The sequence below is a fragment of the Populus nigra genome, chromosome 1 (assembly GCF_951802175.1).
Source record: "Populus nigra chromosome 1, ddPopNigr1.1, whole genome shotgun sequence".
In the NCBI taxonomy this organism is placed as follows: Eukaryota; Viridiplantae; Streptophyta; class Magnoliopsida; order Malpighiales; family Salicaceae; genus Populus; species Populus nigra.
In genome coordinates, this window is record NC_084852.1 from 25,251,071 (window position 1) to 25,277,173 (window position 26,103).

The 26,103-nt window shown below is 34.9% G+C and overlaps 3 protein-coding genes and 1 long non-coding RNA gene across 8 annotated transcripts; 2 read left to right on the forward strand and 2 right to left on the reverse strand.

The window, feature by feature from the left end:
* Positions 1 to 4,634: 4,634 nt before the first annotated feature.
* LOC133672312 (uncharacterized) lies at positions 4,635 to 6,124 on the reverse strand. Its single transcript, XR_009834832.1, has 3 exons — positions 5,972 to 6,124; positions 5,298 to 5,677; positions 4,635 to 5,025 (listed from the first exon to the last, which is right to left on the reverse strand). It is a non-coding gene; the product is annotated as an uncharacterized LOC133672312 (long non-coding RNA).
* Positions 6,125 to 6,430: 306 nt separating this feature from the next.
* Positions 6,431 to 8,747, forward strand: LOC133672303 (BTB/POZ domain-containing protein At5g60050). Its single transcript, XM_062092688.1, has 2 exons — positions 6,431 to 7,180; positions 7,382 to 8,747. The coding sequence occupies exons 1-2, from the start codon at positions 6,623 to 6,625 to the stop codon at positions 8,333 to 8,335; spliced, it is 1,512 nt and encodes a 503-aa protein (XP_061948672.1). The 5' UTR covers positions 6,431 to 6,622; the 3' UTR covers positions 8,336 to 8,747.
* A 3,187-nt stretch (positions 8,748 to 11,934) lies between these two features.
* On the forward strand, positions 11,935 to 17,767 carry LOC133705971 (uncharacterized). Of its 3 annotated transcripts, none has more exons than XM_062131449.1 (4): positions 11,935 to 12,268; positions 12,355 to 16,643; positions 17,215 to 17,325; positions 17,429 to 17,767. In XM_062131449.1, exon 2 carries the CDS (start codon positions 12,405 to 12,407, stop codon positions 16,629 to 16,631), a length of 4,227 nt encoding a protein of 1,408 aa, XP_061987433.1. In that variant the 5' UTR covers positions 11,935 to 12,268; positions 12,355 to 12,404; the 3' UTR covers positions 16,632 to 16,643; positions 17,215 to 17,325; positions 17,429 to 17,767. The 3 variants fall into 3 exon arrangements, with proteins under 3 accessions (XP_061987433.1, XP_061987425.1, XP_061987444.1); XM_062131441.1 differs by having other exon boundaries at positions 11,935 to 12,263; XM_062131460.1 differs by having other exon boundaries at positions 11,935 to 12,263; positions 17,215 to 17,265.
* A 1,109-nt stretch (positions 17,768 to 18,876) lies between these two features.
* Positions 18,877 to 25,441, reverse strand: LOC133705984 (kinesin-like protein KIN-5D). 3 transcript variants are annotated; one of them, XM_062131490.1, is made up of 23 exons: positions 25,212 to 25,441; positions 24,670 to 24,942; positions 24,454 to 24,583; positions 24,205 to 24,360; positions 23,632 to 24,108; positions 23,303 to 23,400; positions 23,054 to 23,210; positions 22,853 to 22,922; positions 22,603 to 22,679; positions 22,458 to 22,511; positions 22,289 to 22,369; positions 22,079 to 22,190; positions 21,630 to 21,716; positions 21,378 to 21,553; positions 21,132 to 21,293; positions 20,942 to 21,049; positions 20,682 to 20,840; positions 20,511 to 20,594; positions 20,220 to 20,425; positions 19,980 to 20,081; positions 19,796 to 19,905; positions 19,572 to 19,723; positions 18,877 to 19,345 (listed from the first exon to the last, which is right to left on the reverse strand). In XM_062131490.1, the coding sequence occupies exons 2-23, from the start codon at positions 24,858 to 24,860 to the stop codon at positions 19,121 to 19,123; spliced, it is 3,174 nt and encodes a 1,057-aa protein (XP_061987474.1). In that variant the 5' UTR covers positions 24,861 to 24,942; positions 25,212 to 25,441; the 3' UTR covers positions 18,877 to 19,120. The 3 variants fall into 3 exon arrangements, with proteins under 3 accessions (XP_061987474.1, XP_061987466.1, XP_061987457.1); XM_062131482.1 differs by having other exon boundaries at positions 24,670 to 24,947; XM_062131473.1 differs by having other exon boundaries at positions 24,670 to 24,950.
* Between the last annotated feature and the right edge of the window lie 662 nt (positions 25,442 to 26,103).

Sequence of the window (26,103 nt, forward strand, 5' to 3'; positions counted from 1 at the left end):
CCATGGCATAGGAAACAATATGAAGACATTTTCAATGTTGCAAAGGCATCTCTTTTCAGTTTCGCTTAAGGAAGCCTTCAGAATAAGGCTGGGTGTTGGTGGGAGTTTTAACTAGAAGGTAACGGCCAAAAATTTCAGCTGTATGACTGTTGGTGACGTAAAACAAGTCCTAGAGAGCACCCATGAACTTGGAGGAAGATGATGCTTTGCTGATACGCGAACATTCCATTCCATGCAATGGTGGCGTGCTTGCGCACCATCCAATCTCACAAAATAAAATTAAAAATTAAGACCCATAAGATTAGTCTGGAAAAGGAAATTAAGAAATTTTATGGTGATTAGGAGTAACTAATAATAATTAATAATATCTAAATGGTTAAATTGTTATATTTTTGTGAGTTAAGAATATTTTTTTATGCATATCTTTTTCTTCAAAGTAAATCAAGAATAATTAATAAGACGAGGAAACTATCACACAAAATTATCTTTTAGTTGCAGAAGGTTCCAAAATAAGATTAAAGGTTAAAGGATTCTTTTCTATGAGCACTTTGAGAAGATAAAATGATGCGATAGTTTTTTTTAGGAAAATAGATATTATTCTATTTTTATTTCTTATTTCTTTTTAAGTTATTTATTTAATTTTTCCTAGTTTATTTTTTTTTCTATTCAGTATTATTAGGATTTTTTAATTTTTTTGTATAAAGGGTTATAATAGCTTTTTGGCAAGTAAATACATAAATAAATAAAATTATGTGTTTTGAGAGTCTATCTATACTTATGGTGTTTTAGTCTTTGAGAATTTTTCCATGTAACAAACGTCTCCATTCTTCACTTCTATCTGCTTTAATTAGTATAAGAGCCTAATGATTTTTAGTGGTTATTTTGCTTTGTTGTGTATTGCAGAATAACTATAGCTTAAAAAAGTTGTTGAACAATATATATTTGTATAGGAGAGGATAAGAAAGTTTTTTTTTTAAAAAACGATGTTCAAAAACTAGTAAGTTGTTTTTGTCAATGCCAGTTTTGTCATTCAAAATCTTAGTATTAAAACTCATGATGAGACAACCCATATAAAGGTATTATATTATGAATTCATAATAGGATAGCCCGTATAAAAATGATATGGACTAAGATGAAATGACTCACGCATAAAAAAATTCTTGATGAAAGATAATTTTTAACTGAAAGCTAAACTTAATGACGAATTCATTCAAACATATGAAGACCAGAGTTTTTTTTAGGAAAATATGTATTTTTTATTTTTATTTTTCTATTTTTTATTATGATACTTTTCTATATTTTTTTTTATTTGAAGGGAATATTTTTACTACTTTATTTTTTTTTCTTATTCAAGGGTTTTCTAGTTTTTTTTTTTATATATAAAAAGTTATAATAGATTTTTGATAAGTGTAGATATTATTCAAAAAATTTAGTTTTTAAAAAAATCTCTCCATACTTATAATATTTTTTGTCTTTAAAGGTTTTAACAAACTTTTTATCCCTTGCTTCATCTGCGTAGCAGAAGAGAAAACACGTTTCAACTAGGTGGTTGTAGAGAAATCTAAATGTTGACAATCATGATCTTGCATGAAATTCACCAAATGAAGCAAACAAATGGCTTCTGAAAACCTGAGTCTGAGTTCTTTGGTGCAGCAGCTCAAACTATTTTAAACATGGTTATGAGCTCTATTTCTGTTCTTTACCCCTGATATTAATTTTATTCCCATATGCCTTCAGCATCCATTGAAATGGCATCTGCTTCTTTTGCATATGCAAGCAGAGAAGGATCAGTAACATGGAAACACTCGGTAGCTTGTGACCATATGTATTAACCAAAACGACTGCAGTTTATGGTTCCTTTTCCTCCCGACGTCTCCTTTGAAATTTGTAGAGGTACGAATCTTTTGCTACAGTTGCAGGTTTACTTAGAGGGCCTTCTTTTCTCTCAGTGTTACTGCCGAAAGGAGAACAGAATATAATTATCGATTAGGTGAATTGAATCAACTCTTTTTGGCTCAGACTGTGTGCATAACAGCAGTGTAATTAGCGCCCATGGAATAACATGAATGCTTGATTAAAGAAAATCATACTCTTTCAAAAGCAACTTAATAATTACCTTGAGCCATCGAAGGTGATCCGGCCTCTTCAATACTACAATAGAGTTAATTCTTTACGGGGATGCCATTTTACACCGGCAATGAGGTGTTCGTGATTTAGTGTTTGTTTAACATTAAGAGTGTGTTTTGTATTGTGGTAGCTGTTGTGGTTATGATTTGAAAAAAATTGTTTTAAAAAAAGTACTTTTAGTTGAGATTGATTTGAAAAAATAGATGTTTGGTTAAAACTGTGGTTGAAATTGAGGTTGAAAAAAAAGTAGTTTAATGTATTTGGTTAAGATTGCTTTTAAAATTGAGATTATAAAATAATTTTAAAAATTATATATTAATATTGATGGTTTTAAATTTAAATATTGTAAAATTAATTACTCCTATTACATTATGAAATAAATAATACTTTATATAAAATATTTTTTATTATTCTATTAAACTATTTATAATTCCATTACGTACAAAATTTATCCGATAAAAACTACAGTTTTCATAATTATTTGAGCGTGTAATAAAATTAGATAAAATATTATCAGGTATAAAATTGATATTACAGTGCAAGTGAATTTAATTCACTCTATACTAGTTTTTCAAGAAAAAAAATATTGTTCACATCACAGTACGAGTGTAACTAGTTTTTTTTAAAAAAAAACTGTTAAAAAATTTAACACACTAAAAAAAAAAAAAAAAAAAATTTCATGTAATTGCACTGTTCAGTAAACAGTACAATTATAGTGTACAGTGTATCACTGTTCATGCTAATTGCAATGTTCAGTGAACAGTACAATTAGCATGAACAGTAACAAAAAAGCATGAATTCTCTACTTCCTAAAAATCGAGTTACAGCCGCAAATAAATGGTGGGACCCATGTTTTTTCACAGTTAACAATTCGTAACCAAACGGATAATTATTTTGTTTTTTAAGAAACGCAAACATGAACGCGTAGACAAACAGATTCTAAGGCTGCTATGGTTGAGATTCACAGTCAATCACAAATATTAACGTTTGATTAAGTTAAAACTAAGTTTTATTTTGGTGGAACATACTTACTGCGGCTGTGACCATGGTTTAATTAAAACAAAATTTTTATGCTTCTGTTTCATTATTCATGTGAATTAATTCACTTTTCAATGTTGATGTGAACAATGAAGAAGTGAAAAATAATTCCTTTTTTATTGTTTACATGAATAGTGAAGAGCATCTCTATTGTTCATGACCTGGTCAGGTTTCGGCCCCTATCTAAATGCATTGAACTGGGTTCGACTCAGTAAAATAAAAAAATCCAACAAAATTTCTCAAACATTATGTTTTATTTAAAAAACTTGTGTTTAATATTATTCAATGATACTATATAATTATATTAGAAGAAGATTTCATGATGACATAACATTTACAGAATTTAATTGCAATCCTAATTATATTTTTAATAATATTTTACCTGATATAGTTGCACACTCAAAAAGTCATGTAAAACTTTCTTAATCAAACACATTAAATTATTTTTTATTTAACTTTAATTTTAATTATAATTTTAATCAGATATGTATTTTTCCAAACTAATTTCAATTAAAAATATTTTTTATAAAATATTTTTTTTAAAATAACAACCATGAAAACTAACACAATTCCAAAAATAACTGCGAGTGTATACCCAGATCACTTGCTTCCTAGCTCGATCATATTTAGAACTGCTCATGTAGAAAACAAAGGGCTTCTGACAAGGGTGCTTAGTCACAGGCCTTGTGTTAAATGCATCTGCAGTATAATCAGCTTTTCGATACCAGCTAAGGAAGGTTCTTGTCTCTCTAGGAGAGATTACTCCCCTCCAGATATGAATAAAATGGCCCCATGAAACTGACATAGACCATTTACCACCACTCATAAAACAAAATATATTATTATCAAAAATATATATATATATATATATATATATATATATATATATATATATATATTATCTAGTAAGTGATTTAATGGTAAAAATTAAAAATTAAAAAATTTATTTTTTTATAATTTTAACTTTGGATTTTGCAGTTGTTAATATAATGATCACTCGAGACTTATATGATCATTAACTTCAGGGCCTGTGAGATTAATCGATGTACGCGCAAGTTAGCCCGGACATCTATGTTAATTAAAAAAAAATAAATGCTAAAAAAAAATTAAAAGGTGTTGGAAATTTGAAGAGGTAAATAAAGGAAAGAAAGATAATATATATATATATATATATATATATATATATATATATATATATATATATATATTTGGATTGATTCTTTTTAATAAAAAACCGAGCTCACCTCAAAAAGCAAGTAAAATGCGGTCAAAAAGTTGCATGTGCATTTATTTCGATGCTTTTGCAGTGTAAAAGTGTTTTTGAATTTTATTTTATTTTAAATTAATTTTTTGATATTTTTAAATTATTTTGATATATTAATATTAAAAATAAAATTTTTTTTAAAAAAATAATAAATTATTTTAATATTTTTCAAAACAAAAAACAATTTAAAAAATTTGAGGTGGAAATAGCTATAAAGAAAAAAAATAACAAATACTATAAGTATTATGAAGTGACAGATGTACAAGAAAGCACAAACCTAACCTTGGAAACAAATCAGTAGTGAAAGCAGTGAGAATTTCCAAATCGCCATGGATTTACTTCGACGTGCAAATAACAAAGAACCATTGCCAGATAGTGTTTCAGCTTCCAAGCATGATTAATCAAAACAGTTTTTAGTAGGGATATATTCAAGCATGTAAAAATATGATTTAAAGAGGAAACCTTTCGTAGGTCTTCGACACTATTGAAGGAAAGGGTGACACTGATCTTATGAGTCCGCTCCTGGGTCTCCTCCAAACCTGTCTTTTGCTGCTTCATTTGCTCTTCAAGCTGCATTCTATTATCTTTTTTCTTTTCTGCCGCACAACAAAACAACCCGTAAGCACAGGAATTACTTATTTCATTCATATATTCATTAAGAAAGAAGACAAAACCACAGTGGCACTGCTTTCATTTGCTACTAATTCTCTAGCTATCTGGAACTTGGAACAAAGTGATTCCCTTCTCTCTCATAAACTAACGAGTGTTGAATTTATCATGCATAAAGCAACAATGAGTTCAGCTAAGATCTAGTGATCATTCACTAAATACAGAAAAACACAACCTTATGTGTTAAAAAGGAACTTACATTTGCAGCTGCTGGTTATCTAGGTACAATCACTTGAACACGATGATTCACTTCCACTCATAAACTAGCAGTTGACTAAGCCAACTAAAAGCAAGAGCGACCTGAAATTTGCCAGGACTGCAAACTGGAATCTGTCACCAACAGAAGCAATTTTAAGTGATAGTACCGGCAAATACACCAGATATAACCACTAATGTTACAGGCATGCAGATTTTAATTCCTATGCCAGATTATCACCAACGCCAATCATGTAGGCAATTGTTGTCAAGTTTGCCTTGAGTGGAAATTGAAAGATAGCTGTTGGGATTAAAATTCGGATTCAGTTCTTGAGCCTCGCAACTGATTCTACATGTTCTCTAAAAGTGCCAGTCTCTCCCGGTCTGCAAATTACGAAATTGTTTAGCATTTTCATTCAAGAAATACTGTTTTGGACTTTTATCTTATAGACATATCGCTACCATCTAAGGCATAAAAACAGTACCTGAAAGGTAAGAAAAGCACATTAAACCAGTTTCAGAGAAAAATTTTTGTTGGAACTAGATAAAAAATCAACAGATACATACTTAAGAGTCCCAAAAAATTGATATCTTATTCAAGGATAAGAAACCAAAATAATAATAATAATAATAATAATAATAATAATAATAATAATAATAATAAAGTTTGAAACTGACAGGTATTCAGGTTCTTGAGATGCCCCAAAGGAGAGGGTGCTTCTCCACAAAATGTATGGTTAGAGTGATCTACCGTCTGAAGCTTCTCCAGCTTGCCAGTTGCAGCTGGTATAGGAGGATCTGAAATGGCATTAACCTTGTAAAAGTAACTTTCATGGTCAAAGTAATTCTCATGGTAGGCCAAGCACATTATTGTTGAGATCAGTAATTTGAGGAAGTAATTATTTCAAATTCAGCAACATATTTACTGAATCCCTAGTGATAATTTGTAAAAGATAACAGGAAATCCCTTTGAGTCTTAAATCTCATTATTAGGGCTGGTTTTTATGCATTTAGATTCACTGTCTTTTTGAAAAATGTAGATACAGGGATTTTAATATATTTTGATCCAATGATGTATATGAAATGGATCATATCCGATCGAAGGGATAAAAAATACAGAATTATTTTATAATCATATACCTCACAGCAGAGAAAATAAATTAAGTGATAATTACAGCAACAATAACAGCCCCACACCTCCCCTTCTTTCTTGGATTCTCCCTTTCTTTCTTTCTCCTCAACTTTCCCACATTTTAACCAAATCCAGGCAGTAAAATTGTTGCTCCCCGTATCCATTCATTCGCCGGAAAACCCAAGTAGATCGAATAGATGGCTTCAGAAAGACAAGTGTCAAGAATGATAAAGCAAGGATTTTTATCCTCAGACCCAACTCTTTCTTTTAACTTGCCATCATCAACAACTCCACCTCAGATGAAGATGGTCTCAAATAATGGTAGGAGTAATAGGAACCTTAACAATCTCTCTCCACCATATACTACTACTCCAGTATATCCAGATCACCAAAACCAAACTTTGTTCCAGATTATGTCAGAGGAACAGAACCACCAAAGTAAAATCTCAAAAATAATGAAAGAATTCGAGGACTTGAATTGCTATGGAAGGGGCGATGTGAGGCTGACAGTAATTGGGAAAGATGGGCATACACGGATTTCAATGGATGTGCATAAAAGGGTTCTGTTGGAAAAGAGTGGCTTCTTTAGGGATACTTTGAGAGGGAGAGATCAAGGGGTTGTTATGCAATCTGTGGAGATCAGTGACTGTGATGATGTTGAGGTTTATTTGGAGACTTTAGTTTTGATGTATTCTCATGATCTGAAGAGGAGATTGATGGACGAGGACGTCTCTAGGGTCTTGGCTTTCCTCAAGGTATACTTAAATTCCCTGTCTTTTCTTGTTTTCTTTCTTTCCTCAAGATCTCGTCTTTCCTGGGTTTTGATTTTCGATGCATCTTGTCCTTTTCTTTTCTCTTTTTTAATTTTCAAGGGAGAGATTTGTGTGTGGAATAATGATGTTACTTTTTTTGCTTGCTGAACTTTAAGCATTGGTAATACTAGTGTTCTGTTCTAGGTATCTGCAGATATCATGTTTGAAACAGGGATTGAGTCATGCTTGGAATGCTTGGAAGCTATTCCATGGTCTGAGGATGAAGAGGAAAAGGTTGTAACTCAACTCAGTCAACTTCAGCTCTGTGACTTGGCAGCTGAAGTTCTCCAGAGAGTGTCATCCGAACCATCTACATCTACTAGGGCTGATGACATCTTCTTGAGACTGTTGAGTGGTGTTATGCAGGCCAAAGACGACAAAGCCCGCCGAGAAATGAGAACTCTGATTTCTCGCTTTTTTAGAGAAAATTCATCTGATCACAGCAATAGGCTTGATGTTTCTAAAGATTCCCTTTATTCTCTCTGCCACAGATGTCTTAGCTCTCTTATTCTATGCTTATCTGAAGTTACTGGCATAGATGACTGCAGGGTTGATAGAGGGGTTTTAATGGCCCAAGTAGCTCAAGAAGCTGAGAATATGCGCTGGATTGTTGACATTCTAATTGATCGAAAAATTGGCGATGAATTTGTGAAATTATGGGCAGATCAGAAGGAGCTTGCACTTCTCCATTCTAGAATTCCAACCATGTACCGACATGAAATCAGCAAGATTACTGCACAACTATGCATTGCAATTGGGAGAGGACATATCTTGGTGCCAAAAGATAGCAGGTTTTCTTTGCTGTCTACCTGGTTGGAAGCTCTTTATGAAGACTTTGCGTGGATGACAAGGTCTTCTAGATCTGTGGATAAGAAACTGGTGGAGGATGGACTTAGCCAGACAATTCTTACCCTTCCATTGCTTCAACAACAGACTATTTTGCTTACTTGGTTTGACCGTTTTCTTAGTAAGGGGGATGACTGCCCCGATATCCAGAAAGCATTTGAGGTCTGGTGGAGAAGAGCTTTCATCAGACAATATGCGGCTGAACAGGATAGTTCCCACTTGCAAATAACTGTCTGTGATCATCCAGACTGAAAGACACACGTCAACAAGATCAAACGAAGTCGAAGCCACAATATGTGCCAATGACGTGAATAAGTATTTTTTGCTGGTTTATATCAGTAATTTCATTTTTTTGATCCTCAAATCTGCTTGGACATGAATATATTCTTGAGCTGTCTCTAAGGGTTCAAAGCCTGTGTAATATGAAACAATGCACGAGCATTGAGAAGTCGTGAAAGCTGTGGCATTTGACTTGCTGATAGTAGCCTTTGATTTGTATCTATAAAGAGGTCATACTTAATTTGTTTTTGTTTGAAATTAAATTTATTAACGACCAAATTAGCGCCAAATTGTACCCTCTACTATATTGGAATTTCTCTTTTATCCATGTACGCGTGGAAGCTAATGTCTCAATAAAACCCAGTTAATATGGTGTTCAACATTACCTATGGTGTTCGCTCGTAGAACGAGCAGAGTTTCTGGAATAGTTAAAAAAAAAAAAAACCCGTTTTAACAACTTTGCATCTCAGCTTCCTGTAAAACCACTCATATTAAAGCATTGCAAAACGAACAAACCCTAAAAAATAAAGCCTCGAGCCCAAACTAGTCAGGGTCAGGGTCAGGGTCAGGGTCAGGGTCAGCTGTATGGAACCTTCTACGCCATTCAGCTCAATCACTAACAAAATCCACCAAAACATGAAAGATAGGATGGTTTTTAAACTTACACATTACAAGTATTGTTCGAGAAACACACTTTTAGGACCTTCCCGTATCGACCAAAATTAATAATTTTTTTTTATGAAAGTAGAATGAAGCTAAATTTCGATAAAAAAAAACAGAAAGAATGAAGCTAAATTTCGACAAGAAAGGAGGATGAAATTTGAAAAAAAAAGTCCCAAACAAAATAGTTTTCAATTAAAAGAATGAGAATCAAATTTAAAAAACTAAAAAATTATAAGGATGAAATTGAAAAACATTTATAAATTGATAAATTGTTTATACATTAAAAAATGGTAAGGGGTGAAATAGAAAGAAATTGTTATGGGCTAATCCAATAGAATCAAATTACAAAAAATAACACATCAATCTTTGACCTGAACTTAGTTAAGAAATTCAATTCTCAACCAATTTAATTTTAAAGAATAAGATTGGTAAACAAATACTTCAAAAAAAACTCTGCTAAAGATAATGAGGATAAAATAAATATAAAGAAAACCAAGGAGGAGGATGCAATTTAAGTAAAAATAAAAATAAAAATGATGCTAAATAAAATAAACAACAATTAAAAGAATGGAGACCTAATTTTAATGATAAAAGAAACCATAGGGGGATGAAATTGAAAAATATTTATAAAAACCAAACAAATTTGGCCAAATATCCTAAACCTAGTTAAATTTTAAAAACTTGTAATCCGTGAAACCCTAGATTCGGGTCCAATTAAAAAGTTTATTATGAGCCAATTGAAAAATATAAATTTTAAAAATTTTTCAAAGCAAAAAAATTGGCAATCAAAAAATATGAATTAAATTTGATAGGAAAAAAAATCAAAGAAGGGTGAAATCATAAAACAAAATCATTTATGATTTAAAATAAAAACTTGTAAGGCTAAAAAATTAGCAATCAAAAGAACATGGATTAAATTTAATAGGAGAAAAAAGCAAATAAGGGTGAAATCATAAAAAAAAATCAATATAAAAAATGATCCCAAATAAAAAAAATAACAATAAAAAGAATGAAGATCAAATTCTATAAAGTATTCAAGATAAAAAAAAAACGTGATAAAAAGCAAAGAGACCAAATTTGAAGAACTAACAAATTAAAAGGTTGTTCTTAAATTTTTAAGGGGTTGACATGAAAATTTAGATGGGAAAGAGAGAAGAAGGGAGGGAAAAGAAATGGCCGCCGACACCAAATCACCGTGAATCTTGAAACAAGCAGTGCCTTATCTGGTCAAAAGGTGGTGGCTGAATGGGTCTTCACGCACTGCTCGAACAACTCAGGGGTCGTCCACAAGCTAGCACAAGTTTTTTTTTTATCATTATATTTGATAAATATAATTTAAAACAATGCTCCTGATCATTCTTGAAAATTACAATAAAAACAGTTTAAAATGACAAAAAAAAACTAGGTGAAAGTTTAATTGGTTTTGTCTTTAAAAACATCAAAATAATTACACTATTTTAAAAATTTAAAAATACAAAAAAGTTCTTGAGTAGTAGGCATTAGATGATTTTATTGGAGAGTTAAATGAGTAATTTTATTATATATAAAAATAATATCACCAAACTAACCTTGTATAATTCCTAAAAGATAATTATATCATAATAAAAACCTAAAAGATAATTATATCATAATAAAAAGACTACATTACTTTCAATACCTAGTTTAAAATTGTAATAACTAAGAGACAATATAATAATTATTTTATTACAATAAATAGTATTTTGTGTGCTGTGATATAATAAATTTTCTTCCAGCTATAGTTTAATTAATAATAATAATAATAATAATTCTACAACCTCGAACAAATTGAGGACTTATATAACACATAAGCTTGCAGAGCAATTCTTAATAGCATGATCACAATAAAATCATGTCCTTTGTGAAGATCGTGAAATGAAGGAATTAGAGGGATTTGGTATAATGATAACAGTAAAAATAAATCTATTTAATTGGTTTTTGATTTTTTCAGTTTTTAATGCTAAAAAACCAACCCGAACCGCATAAAATTAGTTCGGTTTGAACTGATTCTTGGTTCGGGTCATATTAATAAAGAATATTATTTTTCAATTCGGTTGAATTTTTTAGTTAAAACCGGACCATGAACACCCTTAATTACAGTACATTATGTTTTTTTAAAAGTTTTTTGTTTAAAAATATATCAAAATAATTTTTAAAATTTTTTATATTAGTACATCAAAATCATTAAAAAACATTTATTTATTCAAGTAAAATATACTTTTAAAACACATTAAAAAAACAAAAATTAACAGACCTCCAAAATACTCGAATTCTAGACAGGATTTTAGGTGGTCTTGAAACAGATATAGATTTTTGAAAAGTATATTTCACTTTGAATATCCATGTCACTGTTCCAATGTTGTTATCTATGCTGTCACCCTTTCAAGAAACATGTAATAAAGCATATTCTCTTCGTTTACCATGACAAACTCATCCGAAACAAACAAATTATTCCCAATCTCTGTAAAAAGAGAAACCTGCCAACCACCACACATAAACCTCAATTGATTTTTTTTGGTGAGTTTTAATATATATATATATTAAAATAATATCTTTTTATTTTTTAAAATTTATTTTTGACATTAGGATTTTAAAATAATCTAAAAATAATTAATTAAAAATAAATTTAAATTATTTTCAAAATATTTTTAAAATGTAAAAACAATCGAATGCTCTGATTGGCCAAAATTAAAATTAAGAGGGTGGATTCAATCAAATTCATAACAGGAGCTAATGTGGCTAAATTTATACAGTAGAGGGAGTTACAGTCAGCGATTAGTTAGATCAACGGTTTAGAAGATTTCCAGTGACAGAAGGCAGAGATGAGTCAGCACAACAACAATAAGAACCAAAACTCGCTGAGTCAACCCACTCGGTCACCCTCTTCTCTCTTTCTTTCTCTTACCATATGTCAAACCAAAAACCCAACCCTTCCTTTTTCACCAACCCTCTCTTCCTCTTTTACCTCTCTGTCTGCTCATTTATTCATTCATCTCCATCATATCTTCTCTCTTCTATACCCTTTTTCGTCTTTTCACCGGTTCCAAATCGGACGTCCCACTTTCCTCCACGTCACCATCGTCTTCTTCACCACCTCGTCCCCCGTCATCTTCTTTCACTGTCTTCTCTCTTTATTAATTTACAATTTCAATGAGCCTCTCGATTTTAGGGTTTTCGAATCTCTCTCTTGTTTGACTCTCCAATCTCTCGCGCGAACGAGGTCAGGTATCAATTACGTACGATTCTTTTCTTATTCATTTAATAATAATAATAATAATAATTAAATAGACTTCTCTTTTCTTTGTCTTTAGGGTTAGGGTTTTGAAATTGGAGTGAGTTAGTTATCATATAGAGCTTGTCAATGGCGATTGAGAAGAACAATTTCAAGGTATCTAATAGGTTTGACGCGGAGCTTTCTCCCAATAGTAGGGATACTAGCATGTCCAGTGACGAGGATGAGGATGACCTGCTTCATCACCAGCGGATTAAGTCTGATGATGACGAGGAGGAGGTTGAGGATGCTGTTGATGTAGGTGTTGAAGAGGATGATGATGATGAATTCGACGATGCTGATTCGGGGGCGGGATCTGATGATTTTGACTTGTTAGAATTAGGGGAAACCGGGGCGGAGTTTTGCCAATTTGGGAATTTAACCTGCAGTGTTCCTTTTGAATTGTATGACCTTCCTGGCTTGGAGGATATTTTGTCTGTTGATGTGTGGAATGATGTTTTGACTGAAGATGATAAATTTAGCCTTACTAAGTATTTACCTGATGTGGATCAGGACACCTTTATGCGAACCCTTAAAGAGCTTCTCGAGGGTGGGAATTTCCATTTTGGTAGTCCCCTCAAAAAGTTGTTTCAGATGCTTAAGGGAGGGTTGTGTGAGCCAAGGGTTGCCCTTTATAGGGATGGTTTGAATTCCTTTCAGCAGCGGCAGCATTACCATATTTTGAGGAAGCATCAAAACAGTATGGTTAGTCATTTGTGCCAGATAAGAGATGCTTGGCTTGATTGTAAAGGGTATAGCATCGATGAGAAACTTAGGGTTTGGAATATTATGAAGAGTCATAAGAGTTTGATGTATGAGAATGTGGAGGGAGAATTGGAGAGTGGCTCATCGGATAAAGGAGAATCAGGTGATGGGTTTTGGGGCAAAAGGGTTAAAGATAAGAAGAGTGCATCCAAATTTGATCGTAATTCAGCATACCAGGTTGGTTCTAATTTGGAATTTTCTTCACCAGTCAGTTTGGAAGTGGTAAAGTATGGAAAGCAAAATCCCAAGGGTATACTTAAGTCGGCCGGGTCAAAAGATCTTTCAACTAGAGATGTGCTGGGTCGAATTCCTTCTGATCATCATGGTTTGGGGATGACTTCAAGGCCACGTCGATCAGCCTTGATGGTTTCTCGGCAGAATAAGCTAGCTGGGTATGACTCAGGAGATGCACTCAGGCTAAGGGATCAAACGAGAACTGATAATGATGATGCTGAATATGCAATGTATGGAATGGGTGTCCAAAGAGATCGAAATATGACACGTGGTGGTGATATGGTGAAATCCAGGGTTCCAAAAGTGGGAAAGAAGCATGAGTTCTTGAGAAGTGATGGATTAGCTGCTGACAGTTTCATGGATTTGCCATTCTCTTCAAACAATGAATTACTTGCCTATGGTAGGAACAAGAATGCAAATCAGCTGTCAGAAGCTAAAGTGTTCGTGTCAAATCGTAGCAATACTCGGACCAATTCTGAATCTTCCAAAAAGACCAAGTATGCTGAAAATTTTTCGCAATTCACAGTTCCTGATCAGATGAAGTATTTGAAAGGCCGGACTCTGCAGCTACCACGTAAAGGTAATCGAGTTGAATTGTCAGATCATGCCGAACCAATTTGGCATAGCAAGAACCAAGGAGAAGTTTTCTCTATGGATTCTACATTTAAAATTAATGACTGGAATATGAGAGGCAAGAAACGGAGGACAGAAAGAGAGTCCCCTGATCTTAATTTTAGAGCTTATAGAGCATCCTCGCCCCAGGTGAATGATAGAATGGTGCTGTCTGAGGTGAAAGCAAAATCATCACGGGAGAAGATCAGAGGGAATGTTATACAGAATGGAGGACCAGATAAGGGGGCATTGAAAGGTAACAGAATTTATGTAAAAGGTGAAGAAACAGAAACGGACTCTTCTGAACAATTTGAGGAGGAGGAGGAGGAGGAGGAGGATAGCAATCCTTTGATGAGAAGCAAGTCAGCTTACCCCATCGGTATCTCAGAAGGTTATCGATCATCCTTTTTGAAGTCTAGCTTAGATGCTAAAAAGGCCTCATCTATTAAGAAAGATACGCTGGAGAATGAACTAGCTTTCGATGGTGTCACTCAGTTCTCCAAAAAGGTGCGTGGCTTTACCGAGTCTGGACAAATGCCTGGATACTCATCAAAAGCTAAACAGAAGGGTAAGATGCAAGAGACGCGTAGCTCTAGTGCTAGAGTTTTGGAAGACAGCTCTCCCATTGGCTTGGCTAAACTAAAAGATGATAATGACAGAAACCGGGTACACAGATTTGGCAAGATTGGTCAATTGCGTGTGGAATCTGGTGAAAGGTCACGCAGGACCTCGTCAAAAGCCCACCCTTCTGACAGAAAGCATAAAGGCGAAGTTAGCCATGAATTTATTGTTGATGACGAGGATGAGTTACTTGAAACACAGTTAATGTCAGATGAAAATGCACTGGGTAGATTCCGGAAGAAAGGACAGAGCATGGAAACATATGTTCATGGTCAAAGTGACCGATCTGAGGCTTCGTTGCTAGCGTGCAACTTGGTGACGAAGAAACGGAAAGCAAAGTACGAAGTGATGGACATAGCTGGAAGAGATGAAGATAGTAATAGGCAGTCTAGTAGTGCTCAGCAGCAAATTGATGACTCCATTTCATTGAAGAAAAAAGGGAAAAGGAAATTGGAGGCTGACGATGTTACTCCAGACAGGGAAACTCCTGAGGCACACATTACAAAAACAGGAGTTGTAGATGTGGAGCTGGAAGCCAAACCTCAGAAAAAACCGTATATTCCGATTACACCAACAGTTCATTCTGGCTTCTCCTTTTCCATTATACATCTCCTCTCGGCAGTTCGGGTGGCAATGATCACTCCTCTTTCAGAAGATTCCTTAGAGGTTGGCAAGGCTACAGCAGAGCTGAACAGAGCGGAAGAAGGTGACACCAATGGGGTTCTTTCTAATGAGAATGTAGATGTTAATAAATCACACCCTGCTGTGCAAGTGAAAACGCCCTCTCTTACTGTACAGGAGATTGTTAACCGTGTGAGATCAAACCCTATGGATCCATGTATACTCGAGACACAGGAGCCACTCCAGGATTTGGTCAGAGGAGTTCTTAAGATATTTTCATCGAAAACAGCACCTTTAGGAATAAAGGGTTGGAAAGCACTTGTTTTTTATGACAAATCTACAAAAAGTTGGTCCTGGATTGGCCCAATTTCTCATGCTTTGACTGATGAGGACACTATCGTTGAAGTGACATCTCCTGAATATTGGGGCCTTCCTCACAAAAGTTGTGTCAAGTTGGTCGACTCATTTGCTAATTGGCTGAAAAGCGGGCAAGAGACTCTTCAACAAATTGGTAGTCTTCCCGCACCGCCTGTGTCATTGATGCAATGTAACCTAGATGAGAAAGAAAGGTTCAGGGACTTGAGAGCTCAGAAAAGTCTCAACACTATTAGCCCGAGTTCTGAAGAAGTGAGAGCTTATTTTCGCAGGGAAGAAGTGCTGAGGTATTCAATTCCTGACAGGGCCTTCTCATACACGGCTGCTGATGGTAAAAAATCTATTGTTGCTCCCTTGAGGAGGTGTGGTGGTAAGCCAACTTCAAAAGCTCGAGATCATTTCATGCTGAAGCGTGATCGACCACCTCATGTTACAATTCTTTGCCTTGTGAGAGATGCAGCTGCTAGATTGCCAGGTAGTATTGGCACTAGAGCAGATGTTTGTACTTTGATACGGGATTCTCAATATATTGTTGAAGACGTGTCTGATGCCCAAGTGAATCAAGTTGTCAGTGGAGCCTTGGATCGTTTGCATTATGAGCGCGATCCTTGTGTGCAATTTGATGGAGAAAGGAAATTGTGGGTTTACTTGCACAGAGATCGAGAAGAAGAAGATTTTGAAGATGATGGAACTTCATCTACTAAGAAATGGAAAAGACAGAAAAAAGATCCTGCTGATCAATCTGATCAAGGAACAGTTACTGTTGCTTTTCATGGGACAGGGGATCAATCCGGATTTGATTTGGGCTCTGACCTAAATGCTGAGCCACTAGCCGCTGATGATGATAAAAGAACAGATCTTGTATGTAGTGATGTGAGGCATAACGCAGAGGATAATATTGATACCTCTCATGGGCCCAAGCAAGGCAGCACATATGACGGTGATGCAATGGTTTGGGATGCCCTTGGCTTAAATCCTTTGCAAGAGAACAAAGTGATATGTCAAGAAAATTCCACAAATGAAGATTTTGATGATGAAACATTTGAGAGAGAAAGGCCGGCTGGACTATTAAGTACAAGCTTATTATGAATAATTTTTCAGGTAGATTCAAATACCATCATACCTTTCCCTGGATGCCATTGTATTCTACTATTCATTAGTGCCTGGAACATGTTTGCTAGCAATATCTATTCCGGGAACCTATAATCATGTGTGTTTGCCTATAAATGTTAGTACGGATGTTTTTTCCCTTAATTCTATGAAATTGAACATATGCGCAATAGGTATGAAGATCTTCGAATTGCTGGCTCTCATGCATGTTGCGATAGATTATCATAAACTGACTTGCTGCAATACAAGCTTTCACAGTGACTGTTGAGATGCAGAACATTGCTTGCTGTCAAGGTTTCTTAAAGATTTTGATTTTGATGTGGCTAATTTAATTTGCATGATGGTAGCTCGATTGAGTTGGGCTTATGTTAGGTAGGTTTGGGGAAAGAGGGTCCTCCATAGGTAGTAGTAGTTCAACTAAAGTGAAGCATGTCGACAAACGAACGAAAAAGAAAAAAACAGATCTTTAGGATGGAGGGTGCCCACTGACTTCTGCTGAACATAAACTTGCCATCTGATTTAGGAGATCTCTAACAAAGCAGAACATTGGCTTGTTTTGCAGGTGCAGAAGTTCATCTATGTTAGAAGGAATGGTCCAGTCATCCTTTTCCAGGTGTCATACCTAAAATGCTATTATATGTACATTGATGATTCTAGTGCAAAATGTAGAATAGTAAGTGACCAGACTTTGCTTGAGGTCCAAGAACATGCCCATTACCTGGTTCTATTTTCAAAAAATAACAGTTTCTTTTTTCCTTTGATAATTCGTTATGCAGATCATTTTGAAATGTAGGTCAACGTATCCCCCTTGGAATGAACAAGGTGTTACAAGTGAGCTTGATGAGGACTGAACATGGATCTGATGAGCACTGCCAGGAGAGAAGTTCGAAAAACATAGCCGTTACTACATTACTATTATGTCGATCAAACGCTGCGGCACCGTTTCAATAAACAACACCCTCCTCTTATCTTGCATTACAATAGCTCAACACGTGTAATAGGCAGAGAGAATGTTTTGTCATCTCTTGTTTTTTCTCTTATATTAGCTTTGTAGCAGAATGGGGTATGGTGAATGAATGAGCAGAAATCCAAATGTTGGATTCTCCTCTCCTAAATCCTCTTCGGCTATCAGCCTGCCACTCCTCAAAACTCCCGCTGGATCCCAATCCAGGTGGGAGATCCAGTGCTTGATTTCACACGAATGGTCTGAATTTAAACCCAGACAAAGGCCAGAGGAGAAACTCCATCAAAATATCTAGAAAATTTAATTTAAAAATCAAGTACCACTTTCATGCCCTTTTGGGCCAATCTCTTCACCTCCCTCGTCATTACAATTTTTCCAAATGGATGCGTCAGTACTGATTCTTACCAGGATCATGTAGGTTTGGTCGTGTTGCACGGATTTCAAATCCTAATACTATACGAACAGAAACCCATTTTTAGGCTTTAAAAAAGAAAGAAGATGGCTATACTCTCAAGATTTTGAATGATCTTTGGAAGAGGATGAGAGACTTGCAGAGAAATCGTGTTACGGGTTAATATTTGCATTTAATACTTCTGTTCCGGTAAGCCTCTTCTGTGGATTCCATTTTTCCATATAGGAAAAAAAAGAAAAAAAGAATGTATTTTAAGAGTGTTTGCTTCGTAAAAAATATTTTTTTGAAAATGTTTATTTATTTTTATTCTTGAATATGAGAAATATAAATATTACTTTTTGTTTGATATAAACACTTAATAATACATGGAAATGAATCAAACTTTGATATAAACACCCACATAGGTTTCTCCCTTTTTTAAAAAAGTCAAACTTTCCATGTCTTAGCTTTACCACATAAGAATATTAATTTTATAAATTCGAAATATATTTTCCATCAAATTGGATGCTTGCTTAATTAGATGAACTAGGCATTGCAATAAACTAATTAGTCTTGCACCGGATTTCGAAATAGAAGAGGCATACAGGACATTTTTAAAAAAAAAAACAGATTTATTTTAGTTTATATTCTTTTCTCCAACCAAATATATTAATTATATCATGAAACAGTAACTAAATGTTACCTAGATGTTGTTACCTTAATTGCTTCGGAGATCACCCCCACTTGGGGTCTGAGATTATTAAAATATCTATTAAAGAGGTTATTTAACAACAAATCAAACTCAGATTCTAATGAATTGTCTACATCCTGTTGCAATTTATGTCTACAAGAGACAAAAAAAAAATCAATTCCGAATTCAAAACAGCCCCCTGTTGTCAATTGTTGCAAGCAGAGTTATAGTGCACAAAAAATCTATCATATTTTTTTCATACAAAAGGAACTTTCTTTAAACATGCAATCAACGAATAAGATATGCAGAGTTCGTGATTGACCCATAAACTCTGTACACAATCCCCCCCCTCCCCTCTCTCCTCCCTTTTTTTTTTTTTTTTTACCATTATACCTCTCTAATTATTATGTTCTCTGCTCACCTTAGTTAATAGCGGTGAGAGGAACTCTGGAGTCTTTCAAGGATTGGGCAGCGTCATATGCTGCCACAATATGTTTGATGTCTCCATTTACTTGTTTTGAGGACTTCGAATCCCAGAATGACTTCAGCAATTCTTCAAAAGCAGGAGTTCTAAGTTCTTCAATTGATGCAAAGGTTGGCAGATTGTATGGCCTCTTTCTTGGTGTCGAACAAGATGGCTCGTCCACCTGTTAGTTAGAGGATGAAGCAGTTATGCCCAAACAATACGCTGTAACAACCAAATATTTAAGATGCATCGCCGGGGTGTAATGCCCATACATCATTATACAATGATGCAGAAAAATGGTTTGATGTCCAATTTAAAGTTGGTGAGTGCGTTTAATGGCGTTTATAAAATGAACATGTATAGTTTATGACAGGCTAGTTTTCTGTAAATGAACATCAAAGGCTTACCACATATTCATCCAGAAGACATTTCCCAGCATTCTCTGTAATTTCAACAATCTTGTGGTAGTGACTGCCCTTCAGTTCCCTCAGATCTCCACAACAAGGAAAAATCATGGAATTGAGATTTCCACAAGCATCACGGTCAAGATGTAATGAATCTGCAGGGGAAATCATTCATCAGTTTCACTTTCAAGGACTAATTATAGACACTTGCAAAATAAGATACTGACGTTCAATGGATGAGAGGAGATCATTGTTCCCAATGTCAACATCTTCAACAGCAGCAGATACAGCAGAAGAAAACTGTCCACAAAGGATTTGGTTCGCTTCGGTTCCTCCACTGAAAGAAACGTGAAAAATAAATTGGTCGTCTCAAACAGAAAGCTAGAATGATACTCGTAGGAAGTAGCATACCTAACAATGGAATCCACAGAATGAACATTGCTTTTTTCTAGGCTGAGCAAGGATTCTTGAGCATTCCTCCACTGTTGTGCGCCCATTTTTGTCTTATTTATACTGAACCAGTTTGCGGAACCAATTCAGAAGAGAGTAGGAAAAAAAGTATATGATAACATTATGCCACGATGAAAAATGGTGTCAACAACAAAAAAAGAAAGAGAAATAAGGAAAAAAGATTGCATAAGCAGCCTATACCAGTTATGAAGAACCTCTTCCAGGGCTTTCCTTCCACTTTCCACTGCAGATGTGTCCTCAAAATGGTTCGATTCTGTTTTTTCCATGTGGACTGACCATTCAACTTTGATAGAAGACGTGGAATCCTGCATGGTTGACATTTCTTGCTGCAGTTTGTTGGTTCTGCTGTTTGCACTTTCCCGGAGTTCATGCACCGCCGTTTGCACCTGAAGAACACACACCAGGTGAAGATCAACCACACAAAAAGCCAGCCAACAAACTGCCAGAAATTTACCACTGAAAGCAACTTACCAGTTTTTTCTTCCTCACATTTGAACTTGCAAGCAGCTCTGCCACTTTCTCCACCAATTGTCTTTCTTCATTCGCAGCACACTCCTACAGGTACAAGCAAAACACATTAATTTTATACAAAAGAGCATCGTATATCCATCCAATAATTTTAAATTTGATGACAGAAACCACCTCAAACTTCTTTTCCAGTTCAGACAATTTGTGATCATTAATTATTTGTGCTTCTTCCACAATTTGGGTCAGGTTGGAAGCATGCACGTCTAGAGTCTTGAAGAATTTAACCACGATTTTCGAAACTGATTGTGCAGTTTCTACTGCTCTTGCATGTGCCTGTACTCAGTATCAAAATAGAATTCAGATGAAAAGAGTAATAAAATTCCGAGCATCTCTCAATTAATGGCTATTATAAAACCAAACAGGCAATTACAGACCTTATGCTGCTGTTGCGCAAATGCACTTAGCTTTTCCTGCTGCATCTGAAGATTGCTTTGAAGATCATTGAATAATGCATCAGCTTCTGAAGCAATTCTTTGGAAGAACTGAAACAAATAGACAAATTAAACTCAGAAAAAGTGAAAAAGAATTAAGGTCACTTAGAAGTAGCAGGTATTTGATACTTACACCCTCAACAGCATGCGAATGCTTGGAAACTTCAGAATTCAGACTACCAAAAGTAGAACGAGAATTTTCCTCGAGCTCCTTGGCCATATCATCCAATGCTTTAATACCAGATCCATACATGGTTTTCAGCTTTCCAACCCTTCCTCGAAGTTCTTCAGTAGCCTTGATGAATACAACAAAATAAATTTGTAAAAATGATAAACAAGAATGAAGAGAAGTTCAATTAGCATCATGTTTGTATCCAACCTCGGCTTTTGTTGATACAAAGGACTGCATATCTTCCTCCATGTCTTTCAGCTGCTGCTCTTGTTGAGTCATTGAGGCTGCCACAGTCTTGTGTAAGATCTCAAGTTGTTGGGTCAACTGGGACTGGAATTTCTGTATAAGTACTCTGTTCCCGTCTTCAATTTTGTCCTTCCGCTCTGAATGCATTGGCATTAGCAATCAATCACCAGTAGTAACACCAAATCTAAGTTTAAATTTGGAATCAATACAAACCAATTTTGGTAAATAAACTAGACACGTCTGATGCAGCATTTTCTAGCTCTGATCGAAGCTCAAATGCACGCTCAACTAGTCCTTTCTCTGAAAGATTAACGAAGTTCATGGGCAGAAAATCAATAACACATAAGGTGAGATCACATAGATGGATGAATTTCAAATTCCAATAATTGGAACACAAAATAAATCATGTCAAGTACAGTAGCATGGAAGTTTTCAACAAAACAAGTTCATTTATCAAATGTCAGTCATGTAAATTGAACTGGTTAATAGGTGTACAAGATATTTTGAAGCCTAAAATCACGCAACTGTGGAAAAATGAAACAATTGGAATTGCATCTTTCATCAAGGAAATTTGAAAAAAAAAAATTCTTTTACACTACTTTTCTCCAATAATACAGATATTCAAACAAAGAAAAAACAAACTCAAGTACAAGGTGTCTCACCAGATTTAAGGAGATTAGATATAAAAAATTCCTTCTCCTTTATAGTTACATTTGCTTGTCTGTGTTTTTCTTCAAGATCCACTAATGAATTTTCAGTTTCCTCGAGCTTTTTCTGAATTTTCAAAGAAGAGAATAAATTCAAATCTTGCTGGTGGGAGCAGAGAAGTGGAATGGAGAAGGTCTAAATCTTGACCGCCTAAAGATAGCTACCTCAGTTTTATCGAGTTTCTCACTTAAATCTGCTGTCAAATGTAGCTGTGAATTGTAGAGTTCCTGGATCTCCAAAAATTGCTGATTGCAAGAGACAACAAAATAATTAGACTGATTTTTGTGCATGGAAACTGGGAAAGAATAACGCAAAACTCTTGATGAAACATACTTTGTCCTTGGATTCCGATACAAGTTCCATGCGTTCTATTTTTTCAGCCATTGCCTGGGTAGATAAAAACACAACAGTTATCAATATTCTAACTTCAATGTAAAGCCAAGTGAAGAAAATATCAGCAATATGGTAGGAAGCGAACCTTCTTTTCAGCCTCATCTTGGAGATAACGATCTCGCGGTATATAGATTCCGTTTTTCTCTCTGGCAGCATATACCTCTGGTATTTTGTTTTTAAGAGATATCAACACATTAGACAAGATGTCAAATCTAAATGTATGAAAAAAATTATGTTGTTAATAAAGTTGAGATGCAAAGAACCACAACATTCACAATTCAACTGCATGAGAAGGTATATGTTTTCCAAGAAAGTTTGAACACACAGTGAAGCACCTTGCTTCAGTCGGTCAATTTCAGAATACAGATCCTTGATCATTGCAGATTTCATCATCTTTTGATTTATCTGAAATGGTCACCAAAACAAATTATCAGAGCAATTCAAAAAGTAGACAAAAGAGGAACATGGATTGGTCGAAAAACCAAGTGATCTAGAGGCACTAAGTACGATTGTATTGGTCAAATGAAACAACTGACCTCTGGTTTGTTCTTTATATTTTTGGCACGGTGTGCATAATCAAGAGTGCTGAGTGTTTCTTCCAGACTATGAATAGAGGGTGATATCGTGGCAATTATGCATGTCTTTGTTTTCCCACCCAGTGAATCCCTCAATAGCCTGGTTAGTTTGCTATCCCTGGAAGCATTTCCAGCTAAAGTCACTTTCAAGGTTTGCAATCACAAAAAAGGATATGGAACACGACCAGAATGCTATTTGTTTGGTAGTACCTATATGGAACATGACCAGAATGCTCTACAAGAGCATTGATCACACGACCAAGTGTAAGCAAACTTTTATTGATCTCCCCTGCTTCCCTTGCTCTCCCCTGCAAAAGTCATTTCCTTTTGGATGAAAAAGTTCAGGTTGTGAAAATTAACCAATATTTCATTTAAGCCATTGTATTGAATATGAAGAAATTCAAAAGCATGATCCTGCAGAAATTACAAAAGATATCTTTGTGGCTTAAAACCCACTGAAGGAAAAGCCAATGGCTCTGTTCCCGGTTGCATTAGGATCCGTTAGTGTACAAAAATTTCTAGTGTTAGTCACACCATACCTCTCGAGCACCAGAACGAGAAATATTCTCAGAACCAGCAAGATCAACAAGATTCAGCTTTCCACATTTGATCATCTCTTCCCCCTCGGGAGTACATTCTTTAATGTGAATGGTGATGGAAAATATTGAGTGAGAGCGACTACTTTGCTTGTTAAGAAGAGTCTCAGCTGTGCGCCTTTTAGCAGAACCCTTATCCAAGATTTTGTAAATTTCATTAGCAGTACATACTATCTCTTCTTCCAAGCCTCTCACAAAAACACCCCCTTTTCCATCTTCCATTAGAGCTATGGGTTTCTTAGATTTGTCATCTATAAGTTTTGAAGTTTCTTCTGGGGCCAAAAGATCTGATATTTCCTCATTGTACAACTCTAAGAAGGTCACTTTCATGTTATACTCTGCATTTTGAGCTTCTAATATTTCAAAAATCTGTTTGACTGCTCTTGGTATAACACCGGCATCACTTGGAAATTCTCCATTCTACCAAAAAAGAAAGAGAGAGAGTAAATACAATTGGAAACAGTTGCTTCCAAAGAGAATGATAACAAAATGACAAATGGCGAGGAAAAATCAAACCTTTTTTCTTGCTCCTCCTTCCATTGTGTATGTCTTCCCTGTTCCTGTTTGACCATATGCAAAGATGGTGCAGTTATAACCTTCGAGAACTTCATACACTATTGGAGACACTGCCGAATCATACAACTCCTTTTGTTTGGATGCTGGGCCAAAAACCTATACGGTAAAAACAAAAAGAAACCATCACAAGTCATGAATCCATTTTTCTACTATGCAAAACCGAAGGACAGAGAGGGTGCCAAACAAAACCTTGTCAAATAGAAAGTTTCTATCAATCTGCTTGTTAGCAATATTCTGAACCGCTGACACTTCCCTTCTACCCTCATTACAAGAAATCACCACCGGTGTGTGAACCCTCAGCTCATCCTCACTCAGTGGCCTAAAAAAAAAACAGAAGACAAGTTAATACACCAACTTTTCTATTTTCTATTTTTTTTAAAAAAAAAAGAGAAAAGAAAAACTGACCTGCAACGCACTATGACCTGCACATTGACACCCTTTTCTTTATCCTGTTTAGTGCTGGAGTTGGAATGGGAATCCCCAGATCGCAGATCTCTTGCTGCCTTATCAGTCGACCGCGGAGTTTGCGATGGCGATGGTGATGGCGACTGCGAAACTATACCCCCTCCTCTTCTCTGCTGTGATGAAGAATCCATTTACCTTTTCAATCACTAATCCCTCTTCCCCTGATTCACTTCAATTTCACTCTCTCAGCTGCCGCTGACCAACTCCCTCTCTCTATACTACTATTTCAACAACAACAAAATCAGCATCTGGCTATTACTAGAAACTCTATCTATCTAACTATCTTTAGATAGATAAGTAGATAAGAATAATCTTCTTCATTTCTAATTATATAAATAACAAATAATTAAAGAAAAAAGAAGAAGAAAAGGAAGATGGATTCCATGGAGGTACATTGTTCATTTTCTCATTGATTAAGATGTAAAAATAAAAAATAAATCAAAGAAGAAGATGGCGAAAACATTAGATCCAAAATAATTTACCTCCAAAAAATCTAAGACTTTGGCACAAAAGCCGGCCTGCCTGCCTTTCGATGAAGAAATTCAGTATTATAACAATTATTATTATTATTCTCTACAGCAATGCCGGATAGAGAGAGTGTGTGAATATTCCAGAGTTTTTTTTTTTATTTAATTTGTTTAGATTTATGATGAGAGGCTAAAATAAGAGGAAAGAAGGAAGAGATAGAGTGAGGATCTGAAGAAGAGTAAATTGTGGATTTGAAGAGAGCTAAAACTAGAAATTGAAAAGACTCCCTGCCGTTACGTTACGGGCCTTATTTTCCAGCATGTACGTGACTGAGGACGGACGGCATTCCACTAACTCCCGTTACTTGATTTTCTGACCGTTAGAAATATCTTTCCTTTTCAAAATTTTTGAAAACTACTTGCTACCACTCTCCTCTTTGTTAATTATTTTACGTAACTCAATTACTAGTTTAGATCTTAAGCTTCTGTAGAATAATTAGGAAGCTAATTAAATGCATGTTTCGAAGATTGCATTTTAAATCCTTTTTGCTTGGGAAAAAATCAAGATATTTTATTTATTTTATTTATAATATCAGAATATTAAAATAATTTCACAAAACTAATTTAAAAAAACTTCAAAACAGTGATTCAATGTCAAACAGCAATAAATAATGCACTCCAGTGATCTTCTCTCCTTTGTCGATTTGATACAGGGCCCACGAGGAGGCTCCTCTCCCTCTTCCGCTTATAATTACAGGGTTTTTTTTGTTTATTTTTACATAAATTATTCATTGTTATTCTTATTTTTTATTTTTTAGATTTAATTTCTATTATTTTAATAAATTATTTTCTAACTCATTTTTTATGACATAATTAAATACTGAAAATTATTTTCCAATTTATTTTT